Genomic DNA, 17,964 nt, shown 5'->3' on the forward strand with positions numbered 1-17,964 from the left:
CATTGTAGATGTGTTTCAGAGTGTTATAACGTAATTCAGTTTATTCTACCTCAGCTTGAGTTATTACGATGGCGTCATTATAAATGCAATAGCTAGGCATTTGACACGTCATTTGATTGTTCGCAATATATATATATAATTTATTTGTATAATGTATCGTTCGTTGTGTACTGATGTAAATATTGAATCATTACATTGAGCACCCGAGAGCGCTAGTACAGCACGCACAGCGTAATTTGACACCGCAAACAGCAGCAGCAGCTCCGGTCTGTTAATAAAGCTGCCTATGTGCTCATATGTAGCAAGAAGCTCTTCTTTAGTTTAGTTTGCTATTACCTTCGACAATTATATAGTTTATATAGAGTATGTTGTTCATATCTGTATTTTTATCATCTCATAAATAATCACATGTATTTACCATCTGTATTTCTTCTCCAACAGAAACCACACCCACCCCACACACGTTTGTACCTATCCACACCAATCAATAAACCTGAACATGTTCACTCTGGAATAGCTGCAGTTCTTTCTAACCGAAGAATTAGGCCAGCTGAGTTTCAGCCACGGGACTGCGCACAGAATATCTCACAGTAGGAGTCCTTGCTAGATCGCTGTATGCAGATTGCATAAAGGAAGTGCATCAGATGGTTCACTGAATGATTTGTTCTAAACTACAGAATTAATCAAGAGCAGCTATTTGGAGACAAAGTTTAGGTTCCAGTCCTTGTCGTCGGTAGGTAGTTAACAATGCTCTTTCATTCGTTCAATGCTCTTTGGCTGCTGCAAGGAATTGGAATGGATCGTCGGTGCTCATGCTGTGCTAGCGGTGTAGGTCCAGGCATCTGTAACAGAAGCAGACTCACACAGGAAGTAGGTAAATGGATAACAAGGTTTATTTGCACAGATGAGCATGGAAAGTCTATGGCAGAGGAATGGGTGAGTATATTGTCCTTACAAAGTCAATGACTGGAATCACAGCAATACTGAGCACAATTCTTATCTTTTCCAGGAATCAGGAGGGGTCTGAGGCGTGCGTCGCAGGCTTTTATTGAACAAAGGCATGGTCAAAGCAGGCAGACGTCGAAACACAGCAAACAGGAGTATAAGAGGCAAGGCAACAACAGAATCCAAAAACAGGCAGAGGTCGGGTCAGGCAGCAAACAGTCAAAGTATCAAAAGACAAGCAGGGTCAAAACCAAAGAATCTAAGACTCGGGAAACACAAGGCTAGGCTAACTAGGAACAACAATCAAATGACAATTAAACAATACAACCTGCAGGTGAGGGGCCTGCTACAGTATTTATAGTCTTGAAACAGGAAGTAGCAGCAGAGGGAGTGATCAACGATCATCCAGAGGTAAGGGCTCCCTCTGCTGGCTTGGTGACACTTATGATATTAGCATACATACAGGGTGCAATATGTGAAAAAAAACAGAGGGGGATACTTTTGAAAAACCTTTCTCTCAACCTAACCAAAGACTATAGAATACCCATCTAACATATCGTTAGTGTGATCTGTATTTAATACAATGGAAATTCATCAACAGAGCTTTTTTAAACTCAGAATCAGTTAAACTGCAATATGATTCGAAGCGCTCAAATTTGATCACGTATCACAAATGATCATTTGATTCAGATCGGGATTTCAAAGCGCGATTTAGAACAGGACTTCAAAAAACTAACAGGGATGCATAGATCAAAGAAGGTTAAAGGCTGATATTCTATGATGATGATGATGATGATGATGACGAGAACATGTTGTACAGTGGTTGTTCATGCAGCCCAGAGCTGTTGACAACACAGAATACAATACATAAGAATTATACCTAGATTCCTCATTAGACTATGGTCTGCGAAACCTAAGCTGTCTGCCATATTGTAACGGTCTGACTTGACGTCATTCGCCATAGTAATCAATGAATACTCGAAAGATTCAAAATCCTGCACGCAACAGCTCTGTGTGAATATCCGGCATGGTGAATGGCATTGTGCCTGGGGCATCTATATATATGGTTTCATCGGGCGCACATGCCTGGCCTTTAATTAACTTCTGGTGTGTGTTTATTTATCATTCTGGTTAGTGCCGCCGGCTACAAAAGCAACTAATGATGATTAATGAAGTTGGTCTCAGGTTATTGTGCTGTGGGATGTGTTTCTAATACATTTATTTATTAGTGGTGACCTACCACGATATCAAAACTAAAAGATTTTTCCAAAAGGCTTCCTTGAATATATATGAGCACGTAATGTACGTACTGAAAAAAGACTATCTTTATAAAATGTCATGTTCATTTCATCCTAAATGTGCAGAGTTGCTTTCTATAGCTACAGCTGTTACTGGGGAAATCTTAATTTCTCGTGCTTAAAGCACCTCCTGCTGGCAGAGAATTAATCAGCTTTTTTTTTATAAATCCGTCGGATATATGCAGCAAACATATTTTGCTTGTTATAAAAAAAATCTACTAGAATGTACCTGTCTACCGGAAATTAAGTTGCGTATGCGCAGTAACGTTTGTTTATGTTGTCATTTAAACCGTCTATACGTCTACGGTTGAGAATGTTTCTAAATGTCTCACACAACCATAAGCAACAGCCCTGAATGATGGTTAAATGGCAATATTGTGACAGCATTGTAACAACCTTCACCAACATCATAACCACAAATTAGCTCAAAAAGGGGGAATATTTATAATTAATTATAGCTAGGTATAATTATTAATAAATATTTACATAATAAATGATTATTATAAATAACATACAACAACTTAAACAAAACATCCTTTTTGGAGGCAAAAGAATTTTCCCCATCAATTAGAGCAGTGGTTCCCAACCGGTGTGCCGCGGCACTAAGGGGTGCCGTGAGATCTTTTGAGGGTGCCGCCAAAATTTCAACAAAATTTTTTTATTAAGGCAGAATCAGTGTAAACAGTATTCTCATATCATCTAGGACTAGGTATAAGGTGTTGTTGCATGCAAACTCTCGAAATGAAACAAATAAATAAATAATAATAAAAAAGCTACGGAGATTTTAAATATCTATTTCCTTATAGGGGTGCCGGGAACTTTTGAAAGGCTTTCCAAGGGTGCCTCAAACAAGAAAAGGTTGGGAACCACTGAATTAGAGAGTCATTAAAGAATCAAATTGTATCTTAAAAGGGGCTTAAACTTAAACACACATCCAAATAGTTATAGAAGTTACTTGCATTGGTTTTTGTTACTGTGAAAGAATTCTGATGCGGTAGACAAGAAGTTCTAGATTATTTTTTTGGAGGTGTCTGCTGGAGGTTTTCCTCGTCCACAGCAAGACGATAAAGTTATTTGAAGGTAACTACCAGAAGGTTGAACTCAAGAGTTTGTAGAGTATGAATCTCAAAGGAAAGATTTTGAGCATTGGGTTAGGGACTTTGATAGTTTCCTGACACATCCACCATTTGGGTGGAATTGCCAATCAGAGGCATGGATTTTGAGCGGGAGAAAGTTTCTTTGTTTGCATTTATGGCCCATTGGCATCTTTATTGCTGGTCTGGAAAGTTGAATAGTTTTATTCCAAAGCACAGTGAAAATTGTATGATGCACTTCATGATTATATAGGATAAACCGTCATTTGGGGAATAAAGAAGACAATAATTTTGATACAAAGACAGGACCCTCTAGAAGATATTAGAGATATACTCATGGAGGCATTTAGAGTCGTAACTCGTTGTAACTAAGCTAATGAGGTTTAGTTAAGTAAGCTAATTAGAGTTGTAACTAAGCCAATGAGATAGAAGGTAACGCATTAAACACAAGCATATACGACATATGTACATTCATAACTGTGTGATCATGGCCTAAAATAAATAAAATGTCCTTATGTATGTGCGTGATGTGTATTGCAATTGTGTGGCCAGACCACCTCTCTAGTGAATCCATAGGTGAATGGCACAGGGGTTTGTTTATTTCTCGTTGGAATGTTTCTGAAGCTTTGATGTAGGGACTAGAGATCTGTTTAGCATCTCTGTGATAATGGGCGGAACCATGGGCAATTTAACACCCACAAAATAAGTAGAATTGAGGTCCAGGTCTGTAATTTATATGCAAATGTCAAAAGGTTAAAACGGTCTTTTTAAGATAACGTCTAAATTAACATCTAGATCTTAAGCAGACCCTACAGCTTATAATAAATAGCCTAGACATTTTATGCATTTTTTTGCACCATGATGATTATAAATAATAAAATAATAAAAAAGAAATCTTACAATCAACCAAAATTAGGCGACATTTATTTTATAACACATCATTAGATATAGACCTAATCACAACTTGTGTAGATTTATTTAGTAAAAAGGACTGACTGCTTTTAGCACATATTTGTATACTTTACTGATTCACTAATTTCCATTTTGATGTTGTTAAAACTAAAATATATAAAAATTAAAATGTTTTCACAAATCAAAAACTAAATTAACAAAAAACTAACAAATTTTTAAATATAAAAATCTATTTAAAAATTCTAAACAAGTGCCTCCAATTGTTAATGTCTTGGGTTTACCCGTTTTTTTTTTTTTTTATTATATCAAAGATTGCAAAAACAAAAGTCCTACATTTTGAGCATACTCATAAAAATTACATTTTTAATATTTTATATGAAATAGTAATTTTCCAAAACATATTTAATCACCAAATCTTCAAGAAAAAAAAATCTGCCCCCTTGAACCATATATTTATCTATAATTTTTTTATATTTATGAAGTAGACGGATAGTTTACTGACCCAGATATTACTGTTAAATAATATTGCACAAGAGTGGGGAAGGTCCATTCAAAAATAGGGGTATTGTTTATACTCAAATTCAGATATTCTTTCTATTGTGTGAAAAATATTCATATTAAAAGTTTATTGTATTTAATTGGATGGGTTTATTTTTCGTTTGTTTTTTCCATATTGGCAATATTTGGCATATTTCATTAAATCCAATATGGATCAATTTGAACAGTACATGAAAGTTAATTAATCTGAATTTGTCAGCTTGACTATATTAAAAGAGGCTTCCACCTAGAGACCCAAATTACTGCTCAATAACGGAGTCAGATTTTTGCACATTTCATATGCCACAGATTGTGTAAGAATGATGTAAATTGAATTGAAACAGGTTATGCAAATTAAAACATGTTAGTTCATCAGAAAAATAAACATTACTAAAAAGATAACACCTGTAGCCATTTTAATTTTCCTTCACGATCATATCTTTCAAGTTTATTTCAAAAAAACAAAAAAATCCCAGTTAGGAAAAAAAAAACGTTTTACACTTTGAAAACTAAATTATTTACACAGTAAAATAAGTGATTACCCATCTATCAGGGCATATCTGAGAGACTTTATTTTTTAATGCAGGCATCGAGGGAGGCACTTCCTATCAGATAACCTTAACATTGGGGACTTTCAACTATAAAAATCATCTCAGGCCTGGTATACTGAAATTGGATTGTAATGTGGTGTCAAACTCCAGAGATAACTAGCAACAAGTGGCTAACATACAGATACTAATTATTCAAAATTAAATTTCTCAAATTAAAACAGCTTTAGAGTTTTTGGAAATACAGGCAAATTCATAATTTAGCAGTCGAAAAGTGACAATTTGGCATCATTCACTAAGATTCTAACACGATAACTACCTGCGTACATTAAATTGTTTCTAAAATTGATCTCTTAATAGGACAGGCTTGTAGGGCAGTGACAAATAAAATGGGACAAGTAGGATTCTAGTGTGATCTCTAGCATCATTTGAGATAAATGTACTAGAACAAAACCAATATTTTAAACAGCTCTACATGAAGTACTATGTATTGTTTCAACTAGCAAAAGTGGTGTACTCCTTGATTAGATAAAAGAAATCTAAATTAAAGCCACTGGTTTAAATGGGTCACCAAAAAGGATGCATTTGCATTATAACTAACAAAATAATTTGTCTCTCTTATATGCTTGCCCAGCCATTTCTTGCCTTTAACATCTGAACACTAACCTAACCTATTATATGCTGCATTTTGAGCATTTTGGTCACTTCCAAAGTTAAATAAGACAAAGTCTGATAATTGCTAAACATGCCTCTCTCTCAAGTGAATGACAATGTGTTCATATGTACAATAAAAACAAGACCATTCTGAGATCTGAATCAAAAATTATTGGGCAAAACAAAAGTCACTAGAAAAACATGAATAAAAATAGAAAATTGAAAGTCTTGTGATGATTACAAACATTCTGAACTTGAGTCTATTGGCTCAGTCCTGGACAATGGACAGTCACAGGTTAGACATGAAAGCATCATATCTTCTCCTGAATGAAAAGGTGCTGTAGGGCTTGGTTGATGCTGATGCGTTTAGCTGGGTCCAGCATCAGAGTACTGTCCAACAGATCTTTAAGCTGCATGACCTTCTTTCTCTGATCCTCAGGTAATCTCTGACCTCCGATCATGTCCGCGAGCAGATCTTTAGTGGGGTTAATGGTGCTCATGACAGTTACTTTCTCCTGTAAGTTTAAAAGAATTTGCAAGAGAATGTAAAAGGCAAGAAGATGATGTGTGCTGTTTTTACTCTGAAATTTCCTGGAATAAATTTTCCCCCAGAACTGCTGAAGTCTGCATTTACATCGCAGCCTAAAGTACTTTGAAGATTAGGCCAATAGTCTGGTGATGCAAGTCTGTGCATGTTTAGTACGCAAATTTCATGCTTGGTAATTCCGACTTCTGTCTGTGGGAGTTCACACTCCCGAGTCAAACATGACTTGGACCTGGTCTCATAATTCTGCTAAAAGCAGCATACTTGATAATGTCAGCTCACCTTAACTACTGCAATTTTCCTCACTATGTAGTTACAAGATGATGAAATATGATAAACACCACTCCCAAATTTTTGCCCAGACCTTAATTTAGAACCTGGTTCTAGCAGTGCAAACACAGTACCAGCACAAAGTCACTAGTTCCTGGGAAAAGTTCCTACAGTGGAAATAGGGCTGTTGTTGTGAAATGGGCATCAAAGCCAATGAGAAAAAAATAACACATGAGAGTGGAAACCAACACATAAACTGGAACGTACCCTTTCAGTCACTTTGTCCACCTCTATATACAGGAAGTTCAAGTTCTGGTCAAAATGTTGATCTTTAAACAGGCCTTTCCGGATCATCTAAATAATGAAAAAAAATAAACACCATGTAAAAACTTAATTATATGCAACAATAAAGTGAGTAAATATTTACTGTTTTTCTCAGTCGCTTTGGTGTAGTGATCTTAAACCCAATTCCTGGAGGGCCACAACTCTGCTGAGTCAGCTCCAAATCACACCTGCCAGGAAGTTTCTAGTAATCCTTAAGGGCTTGATTAGCTGTATTAGATCTGTTTGATTAGAATTGGAGCAAAACTGTGAGGGCTGTAGCCCACCAGAAATTGAGTTTGAGACCAATGCTTTGGTGCATTTCTGAAATCGCACAACACAAATAAAAATATTTTTGATGAAATAGGACAGCTATCTGACCCTCAATAGACGGCGACACCTTAAATATTCCCAGGTCCAGAAACATAGTAAAGACAAAACAGTCCATGTGACATCAGTGGCTCAACTTCAGTTTTGCAATGCTATGAGAATGTCTTTTGCACAAAGAAAAAAGTAATTTATCATTCTTTTCTCTGGAGTTATGTCTTTGGACTATTTCTTTAAGCTATTTTGGAGATTACTTAACAAGATTACTTACACTTAAGGAAAAGCCTACATTTGCGTGATTCTCTCTAAAATGGTGTAAGGCATAATTAAGGGGAAAAGAATGGCTAATTGTCAATTTTCTTTTCTTTGCCCAAAGCAGAGTTCGTACACATTTTTACCAATAAATTTCCGTTAGTTTTCCAAGACTTCATGATCTAATGTTCCATTATTTTACAATAAATAAAAATCTGTTCAAATGATCATAGCATGTGTTACCTAAAGTTAATAACAATTAATGCTATTGCTGTTTTAAGTACTACAAGCTGCAACTGTGCCGGATGTTACTTCACACAGAGAACATATTACATCATTAAATATTACAATATTGTCATTTATTTAACTAAGGACCTGAATTTTGTTTTGGAAGCGTTTCTAATTTGCAACTGTCTACATTTGCTTAAAAGAAAAAAAAAAAATGTCCATTTTGACATAGCTTGATTTTTTTTATATATATATATATATATATATATATATATATATATATATACACACACACACACACACACACACACATATATACACACACACACACACTTCTCATTATTCTGAATGAGGATCATGAGGATGCTTTTCTTCCCTGCCATTGTTTCTTATGTGTATTATTTCAGGTGTGGCTGGGCTTCGAGACAATTTTATTTCTTTTTTTTTGTTAAGTGGTAATTTAGCTTTCTATAGATATATTTATCATGTCCGATTCACTGAGTTTCGGTTCATTTTTGAGAAGAGCTCCTGTTCTAGACAAGACTGCAGAAAGCACAATATGTTTCTTTTATTTGATGAATATTGTGAGTGCAAACGAATAAAAGTAGACCCTTTACAGTTTAGACAGCCATCGTTGTCTTTTTGTCTTATAAAAGTAAGGGTTATACCTCATCTATTTTGTGCCACAAAAAAAAATGCAAATGATTGCACTGGTGCCTTTATGTCCTGCAGAGCGTGCTTTAGCTTCCACTCTCTGCACAAATGTGGATATACCATTGTACATTATAGTGCAGGTTTAATGTTGAAAGATTTGTATATGTTTGAACTGTTTAGTATATCTATAGATTTTATTTTAGGCAAGTCCTGATGATTTGACAAGGCATCAGCTCACTCTGTGCTGTCAGCGCTTGATCGTTTCTTTATTGTTTCTAACAAATTCTCGAAATGTCTTAGGGGAAAGGGGGAAAAACTTCTCAGACTACATTTGATAATTATCTTCATCCAGTGTTGCGCTATTTTTCTACAGAAGTTACTTCTTTGCAAATATTAAGAATAAAGAAAAACTGTAAAAAAAAAAATTGTTTTTGTAAAATTCATAGCTTTTCCCCTTTACCTTTTATATGCAAAAAGCAAAAAAAATACTTTGGTTGAATACCTTGTTGGGCATCTTGCCCTTCAAATCCATGGCCAGCTTCAGCATGTGGTTGTTAGAAGAGCCAGGGAAAAGGATCTTCCCAGTGTATAGCTCATACAGAGTGCAGCCAACTGACCACATATCAATGCCATAATCATACGGTTTACCAATGACTGGAAGGAAAGAGAAAGTTAGATCTAATTACTAGGCCAATTCACAAGTTCTGGTGTGGTTGAGAATGTGAAAAAAAAATCTGTGTACTATGTGTACAGATTTTGAACATGTAATAATAACATGAATGTAGATAAACTTGCTAATCACACAGCTACAATACAACTTACCAATTTCAGGTGCCCTGTAGAATCTGCTGACTAAGTAGGGAGTGATTTCATTGTCAGCGACATGAGACGCAGAGCCGAAATCACAGAGTTTAAGAATGGTCTTTGATTCATTCACCTGCAGACAGAGTGAGTGAGTGAGTGAGTGAATGAATGAATGAATGAATAAATAAATGAAAGTCTCTTAAGTGAGCAGCCATACAGATGATTCTCACCAATATATTGTCTGGTTTGATGTCAGCATGTAGGATGTTGCAGCGTTTCAGTAGTTTGAGGGCCAAAAAGAGCTGCTGACTATAGGAACGAACTGCCTTGATGTGCAAACCCACGTCTTTACCATACTTCTTAAGCACTTCCCGCAGATTCATACTGATAGAGACAGACATTGAAAAACAACTGTGAATGGCTGTATTTTGCAATATATTTGAGATGCACTTTATGTTAGTGACCTTATTCATATTTGTTATGATATTCATTTTGCAATTAGCTTGATAAGGCTGATAATATCAAGGCTTATTACTTAAGCCATGCAATACCTGAGAGGCTCAAAAACCAAACAGAGATGCTGTTTGTGGTAGAAGTGTCTGAAGAGCCGCAAACAGTGAAATTTATCATCAGGATCTGCATCATTCAGCTTCTTTAGAAATTCAAGCTCCTTCAGTCCAGTCTTCTGCCTGAAGACACAAGCAAAACCATTGAATAAAATGGCTTTCTCAGCCATGACTACAAAAGAGTAGATATGGCTGAAAACATTTGGTAATTTCAGTAAAACTTATGCACAAAGGCAAAATCACAGTGACAGCCATTGTTTAGAGGAGTACTTACATGAGCTCATTGTTTCGGATTATCTTGACTGCCACCTCCTGGCCAGCACGGGCAGTGTCTCTAGCTCTAACCACATTACTGAATACACCCTGTCCAGTGTACCCATACACATCATACCGCTTGTCCAGTATCTCACCGATGTTCACACCTAAGAAGAGATGTTTTCAATTAGTCATCCCTGCATTTAAAATGCTTTGAAAAGAAGCAAGACTTCGGATTCAAATAAGGCTTACGGTAATATCCTTCCGCATCAGTCCAGTTATCCCTAAGATTGGGGTTTTCCTTAAAATCTTTACCAATACCTGCAGCCCTCAGTCGGGCACTCTGTAATGGGAATGACAAAGCAGTCAGATCTCTCAAAAAACAAACAATTAGTTTAATCTTAAAGCTGCAGAAAGACCAAATAAGCTTACGTCAAAATCTGCAGCAAACATGTCATCTGACTCTGTGAACATGTCGGGTGCTGAGGGCTTCTTTGGGTTGGCTCCTGCATATAAAAACAACAAGACAAAATCAACACATTGTTTGATGTGTCTTTATTTGAAGAAGGCCACCCAGTTCTAACAAATTAAAATTTCCCCACATTACCTGAAAACTTTAAGAACCTGGCTAATAACCCAACTCATGACAGAATATTATACCTTCTTTCTCTTGAGCGATGAGGTTGTGCTTGGCTTTGATGTTGGCCTCAAAAGTGTTTACATTCTCTCGCTCATATTCCTTTACATCAGCTGCTACCCGTTCCAGGATATCATCAGGGGAAGGTGAACGACTTCGGGTGCTGCTCTGTGGACTGCTGGGCTCTGATGCCATGGAGCCCATATTGCTGTCCTCATTTACTGCTTTATATTTCTATATCAATTGCACAACAGAGTTTTGTGGACGTACAATCTGATCATGCTCTCTCAAATAGAAAGTAAGTTTACAGTCTTCCAGAAAAACTGTGTTACCTGGACAATAGCAAGTCTTTGTTGTCGTCTCTGTTCAATCAGAGCCTCTTCATCTTCCTCTTCAGCATCAAAGTCCTCCATCCTAAATATGTTCATTAAGGTGAATTTCAAATAAATGAAAAGACTCAATCACTTATATGACAAGATCATTACCGGTAATGAAGCATTCTCAAATACGAGTGTTACAATGCAAATACCATAATTGCATTAATACAAAAAAATACATATTTTGCAATTTAAATGATCTACAAACTCTTGCAATCCTCAAACATTTGTTATTATAAACGTTTCTTATGCTTGCCAAAGTTTACACTTGCTGTAAAAAGCCAAATTCTTGTAATAACACACTGTTTTCTATTAAAACAATAATGTGCTGTAGAGAACTGGACACTATTCTCCACAGTAAGCAAATACCATTAATACACAGCCCATTATCAACACTAATGTTTGTACTGTAGTACGTAATGTATTGTGGTCCACTCAATTTAAAGAAATAGCACAATGACCACAATAATAACTTTAAAGGTGATCTTCTGAATATTTAGATTTTTGGCACTCTCAGATTGCAGATTTTAAAATAGTTGTATCTCAGCAAAATATTGTCCTATCCTAACAAACCATACATAAATATGAGGCATTTTAATTCTGAATAAATTACCCTTATGACTGGTTTTATAGTCCAGGGTCACATGTCTAACACAAAGCAGCACAACTTTTTAAAATAAATAAATAAATAAAATTCAAGTGTTCAATTGAAAGATATCTCCAACACTACCCAGTGCACTTTCAGTTGGCCATAGTGAAGCAGATTCATCATTAAATAATTTAGGAACAGCTTTTCCAAGCAGTGTTGCTATAGTCTGACTGTTTGCACTTCTTGCATTTCTTCACACAACGTCACCAGAGTGATTCCTGTGTAGTATTAATAGGACCTTACTATTTACACTTTTATGTATACTATTAATTTACTTTTTAATATTACACGTTTTATGTATGACAACAGAAAATACAATGTGAAGTTATTGGGCATCCAGTTGTATTACAGTATGTGACAGCTCATTTCTGAAGTGCCCAAACTTGACAATGCAAACTGGATGCAATGACATCATAAATACGCAAATTAATGTGACGCCACCTTCTGCCACAAGTATCAGAAAATCCTGTGGGAAACACTGATAAGACAACAGATTCAAACTTTGACATCACTATTCATATGCAACCTCAGTATATTCAAGCCTTGAAAATAGCACCATTACTCACACTTCTTCAGAGGAGGAGTCTTGGTCTGCTTTCATACCCTCTGACAAACTGCCCTTGAACTTGTCTTCATCCCGACTTCGCCGCCTCCTCCTCTCACGCTCTCTGGAGGTGGATCGTCGTTGTCTGGACCGGCCAAATCGGTCCCTTTCAGCAGACCTACCAAAACAGAACAGCAATGACACTAGGCCTGTCACGATAACAACTTTTTGTTGTGCGATATATTGCCCCATAAATAAGCAATATTATTGTAATTTAAACACCATTTTATGCCACTGGGTGTATAACCATATATAACAGCATAATAATGCAAGAAGGCCTACACACCTTCAATTGACAACAAGCATTTAATTTCTTAAAAATATTTAGATCATGGAAATTAAGTATCAAAATACCTTAAACACCTTACACAAAATACTATAAAATATACTTGGAGAATATATAATGGAGATTTTTCCATCAACAGATTTTTCCTTTTTTCCTCTGAAAAGGGTGCACACTATTGCTGAAATACACAATCGATATTTAGCAGTCAGACCTCTGTAAGCACAAAGGCACAGATCCCTAAACAAGGTCTTATCTGCATATTCAATTTTTTAGAAGGACTTGTGAACTAGCACCTCATGACTTCATGTTATGTACGCAGAAGCTGCAAAAGATATAGACAAGTGGAATGCAAAAAAAAAAATTATGCTATTTTTTATATATATAATTTATGTAAATATAATTACATGGCAATATATTGCATCACCAAAATGATTGAGGTCATATACATTGTGTGAAAACTTGACATATTGACTAGTGTTTGTCAATGATGTGTCACTTAGCCTGTCGCTATACATAATATATCATAGTAGAGATGATCACAATGTCTGTAAAAAAAACTGAAATTTTGAAAGAGTACCATTAACACTTTGTTTGAAGACTTTTGCACGTGTCAATATTTAAGAATGGATTAAATGAAAAGAGAAAAAAAAATTATCTTGACAAATTATGGGGTGGTTTTCTGGACAGAGATTAGGCCTAGTCCTAGACTAAAATGATAAAAATCTGCTTTCTCTTTTATACCCCTTTCCCTACCCAAATCCCTTGTCTCTTGAAATTGATTGTCAAGGGGTAGGGGTGAAAATATTCCAAACATAAAAAACATGTCAGAATAAATTGTCTTGCTTCTACATATCTACTGGCATACATTAGAGCCTTAACATTCTATATTAACATTGTTTTTTCTATTAATGACAATACACTTACTGACAAGACACATACATATCGGAAATTGCGCAAATCTCACATTTAGGGTTTAGCAAAGATTTTTTTGATTAATTAATTGATTCATTTTTTGACTGTAATTTGAACATATGTTTGAATATAACAAAACAAATGACTACTTTTTCATTAAAATCTTTATTAATATTGTATACATTTGTGTTATTTTGTTTGTTCGGGCAGTTATGTTGTAGCAGGCAGAGAAAATGATCAGACTACCCTCCTCATAAGTTGCATTAAGACAATATAGTTACAGACAGGCAGTTTTGCACCATTTCCTGTTGATCACAACACACACAATTCAGTATTTTTAGAAATCTGGGAGGCTTGTGACGGTCCCATTTTCGACATCATTTTGGAGATTATTTGCTGGATACACATATCTTGTCTGTATATTTATGTTTTGATTTGGCAACAACAGAGATAAAAACAAATTGTGATCATAGCAACCGCGCAGCCCTGAGGTCTGTTCTTCATACCTTGCTTAATACATTACGGATGTATCAATACTCGAAACCACGATCAGCAGCACAGCGATTAGCTGGTGACAGCAACGTGATGACATCACAATTAAAAAAAGACACCTGACAAAAACCTTGAATTTTATGGACTTTTATAAGAAAACAAAAGTACATAAATGGTATAGTAGATGAACTGCACATTGTTTGTTTCTTATATTCACAATTTCTAGTATTTGTACATGGTTTAAATTTTTATTTTAATATTGTAATTAGCAATTAATTCAATTTTCTCTTTGAAACAGATTTGTTATGTGCCAGCATTAATAAATATTTCAATGAGTAATCCAGCTGTTATTTTTTTCTTTTTTTTTTAAATAAATTTTTATTATATTTTCAAATTTTTTTTAAATTACTGTCCCTGGATCAGTAGACTCTTGTAATAAAGTAGCGGTGGCTGGGACAGATTTGAAGTAATAATTCTGCTTATAAATCTACTAATCCTGTTTACATGAAATATGCCTGCTCCCGAGCAGGTTCAAACTAACGAACCTATTGCTATGACAGCAAGCCCGAGATGAGCTTTGAAGAACAAAACCATCCAAGATCAGGTGAAATTGAATTGAAAATTGAAATTAAATACAGCTAACTGAGTTAGTGGCGTATGAAGAAAGGACCCCTGGTGTTCTAAAAATGTAAATATGAATGGGAATCTAGATCTTTACGCAATTTCTTGGACTACAAATAATTGTCATCAATGTATAATAGAAAAAAGAAAAAAATTATGTAATCATTAAAAAGTTAGATGTGTGAAATTTTTACGGGTTGAGTAAGTGGCTATCAACATTATTCTCATTGTGGGGTGGAGAAACCTGTGATGTTTAGATAACTGTAACCAGAATAAGCATCTTTAACCTGCGTCTCAGGGGCGATCGACTTCGTCTTCTGGGTGAGGAGCGAGGCTGTCGCCGTGGTGATACAGACCTACGTCTGAGTGGTGAGCGGCTCACTCTGCGCCGTGCTGGACTCGTTTCCCTTGATCTCCCAGCTCCATCCAAACGACGACGTTTACTAAGAGACATGAAGAGTTTAATCCAAGAGTTTAATGACCCAACAATCTAAGAATTGTAATTTAAGACCAGCCTGTTTTAAAACATTATAGACCAAGCAATATAGAATCCAAACGTTAGGTTCCTTCAGCTTGATATCTAAAAACATCTCTGATCCTTTCAGTGAAGAAAGACAAACAGGTTTGGAACAACATAATGGTAAATAAAATGTTAATTTTAAATTTCAAAATTTATTTGTACCTGGACGGGGAATCTCTCCGGCGCTCATTTGAGCGACTTTGTCTTCTCCTGACTGGTGACCTGTTTCTAGGCGGTGAGTGGTTCAGTTTAGAACTCCGGTCTGCAGAACCCGATGGGGGCTGGTTGGGCTGGCGGTCCCTATGGCGAGGGGAGGAACTGCGTCGACGTTGAGGGCTAAGAGCTCGACGCTGATGAGGAGATCGATTCTCTTTCCCAGATGAGGTGTCTTTAGACGGAGACTTACCAGGCCTCTTTTCTCTATCGGTGTCTGAGCAACCCAGCCGGGCATCTTTAGAGTGAGATCGCTGATCTCGTGACGGGCTCTTGCGTCCTCGTGAGTTTGATCTTTGTGTGACTTGTTCCCGCTTCTCAACTATATGAGGAGAGGAACGTCGATCATAACGTCCCTTCTGATCTGACTTTCTCTCTGCAGAGCGTCTTCTTGCAGCTGGAGACTGGGATTTCCTTAAACGCTCTTTGGATTTATCCCTGCTACGAGAGCGTTTTTTCTCTTTGGACTTGCTACGCTCCTTAACAGTCTCTTTCACAATTTTGGTCATTCGTTCAAGCTTAGCATCCTTACCACTTCTCTCACGAGAGCGACTGCGCCGTTTAACACTTGGTTTGCTGGTGTCTGTTGAGTCCCGTTTAGATCTACACCCCCTACTTATCTGGTCCCTTGGTGAGCGTGTTTTACCCCCACTGGTTCTTTGCCCTTGCTCCCCATTACGTGCCCGCTGTTCCTCTCCATCCTCTTCTGAGCCAGAATTGTAACCTTGTAGAATCAGGCCCATTCCGGACTGAACCTTCCCCTCCATCAGCTGGCTGTCCAGCTCAGCTTTAATCAGTGCTCTTTGTTTCTCAAGGTCTTCAAGAAGCGCCTTGTCATCAAGGGTTGCACTGCCCAGTGATGGAGAGCCATCCTCAGCCCTCCTGTTGGTGGCCACAGATGGTGAAGAGGATGGTTCCTCTTTGCGCCTGTGCTTCTTATGCTTGTGTCTATGTTTGCGTTTGCGGTCCTTATCTTCCTCAGATGCATGTTTGTGTTTTTTGTGCTTGCTGCGGTGCTTGTGTTTCTTTTTCTTGTGTTTGCTGCCACTGCTGTGATGTTTGGAACCACTGTCCTGCTTCTCCCCATTTACCTCCACTTCTTCCTCACCCTCCTCTTCATCATCTCCAGACATGTCACCGTTTTCATCCTCATTCCCACTCTTCTCAGGACTCTCCAAATCCTCTGGCCTGTAATGATTAATGACACATGCAGAGCCAGTAAAAAAAAGTGTGACATTTATATATATATATATATATATATATATATATATATATATATTTTTTTTTTACTCATCACAGACATTTAAAAAAAAAATAATAATAATAATAGTTTTTGCTTATTTAGGCACCAAATAACATGCATAAGTTTTTTTGGTTTGTTTTGATTATGTTTTGTCAAGACGACAAAACATAATCAAAGCGGTGCTTTTCACAAGGACAAAAATACTGACCATACAACTCACAAACAAATGTATCTAGGTAGATATGTTACTGTGCTTAGGGACCATGATAACTAATTAGATTACTTTTATCATCTAATTTGCGTTGGGATTTTGTAATTTTAGATAGATAATCAACTACTTGAGCGTGTTGGTCATGTTACATGAAGACTAGTGGATACTTTACCAGAAGCTAACAAAATAAAATGTAGGGTGTGATATGCCACAGTTCAAATATAAAAAAAAACAGTTCACAAAACCAAAGAAACCATCTCTAACAAATGAATATTGGCAACTGATTCCTTAAATAAGAACATTTAGCATTAGCATGCTAACATTAGCCGAACAGAAAAATAGACAGCAAAATCTTTATAGTTAACTATGAAAATATTACACCTCTGACCGATTTTTTTACTTTTCAAATACCCCATTCTAGCTCTTTAATACGTTGGTGACAGGGTCATACAATGCACGTGCTCATACCCGTTATTAAGTCTCTTGCTTCGTAAATCCATTTCCACATCGGCCATTTTGTTTCACCAGCAGCCCGCTGTGCTTTTCTTCTGCAGTCAGATTATGAGGAGGGCCAGAGCGAAGAGGAGCGCGTGCGCTCTCTAGCGCCTTGGATTAACAATTTCACATAATGCATTTGAATGTATATTTATAAGAGAAATTCTGTAAGTGGTCACGTAAGTGGTTATAAAATATAAGAACGTTTATTAAAAAACTAAAATCTGAAAAAAAATTTAACCACACACGAATCTGCAAAACCATACACTAATTATTCATTAAATAATGAATGAATTATACCATTAATATTAATATAACTGGAAAGATGTTTGGTAGGTTTGCTTTTGATAGTGTGTGAAATTTTGAATCCATCCAAAACTTACCTAAACTGGCTTTTTGACTTATATATACTCATTTATTTTTTAGAACAAAAAGTGAACAAACACTCTGTTCTGCAATGACTGCAAGGGTTTAAAATTATTTAAACAAATAAAA

The 17,964-nt window shown here is 36.3% G+C and overlaps 1 protein-coding gene across 1 annotated transcript; it reads right to left on the reverse strand.

The window, feature by feature from the left end:
- Positions 1-5,200: 5,200 nt before the first annotated feature.
- Positions 5,201-17,549, reverse strand: prpf4bb (pre-mRNA processing factor 4Bb). The gene is made up of 15 exons (XM_043238439.1): positions 17,443-17,549; positions 15,470-16,708; positions 15,075-15,230; positions 12,439-12,594; positions 11,179-11,260; positions 10,870-11,080; positions 10,642-10,715; positions 10,462-10,552; positions 10,229-10,376; positions 9,940-10,077; positions 9,619-9,772; positions 9,407-9,521; positions 9,087-9,238; positions 7,070-7,156; positions 5,201-6,503 (listed from the first exon to the last, which is right to left on the reverse strand). Exons 1-15 carry the CDS (start codon positions 17,487-17,489, stop codon positions 6,300-6,302), a joined length of 3,054 nt encoding a protein of 1,017 aa, XP_043094374.1. The 5' UTR covers positions 17,490-17,549; the 3' UTR covers positions 5,201-6,299.
- Positions 17,550-17,964: the final 415 nt, after the last annotated feature.

The sequence above is a fragment of the Puntigrus tetrazona genome, chromosome 1 (genome assembly GCF_018831695.1).
Source record: "Puntigrus tetrazona isolate hp1 chromosome 1, ASM1883169v1, whole genome shotgun sequence".
Taxonomy (NCBI): domain Eukaryota; kingdom Metazoa; phylum Chordata; class Actinopteri; order Cypriniformes; family Cyprinidae; genus Puntigrus; species Puntigrus tetrazona.

Excerpts from the sequence above, each read along its gene's own strand:
- prpf4bb (XM_043238439.1), bottom strand. The coding sequence starts at position 17,489 with ATGGCCGATGTGGAAATGGATTTACGAAGCAAGAGACTTAATAACGG. Across the intron at positions 10,078-10,228 it reads ATCCGAAACAATGAGCTCAT|GCAGAAGACTGGACTGAAGG; the intron begins GTAAGTACTCCT and ends TTGTGTCTTCAG. Across the intron at positions 6,504-7,069 it reads TGGACAAAGTGACTGAAAGG|GAGAAAGTAACTGTCATGAG; the intron begins GTACGTTCCAGT and ends TTAAACTTACAG.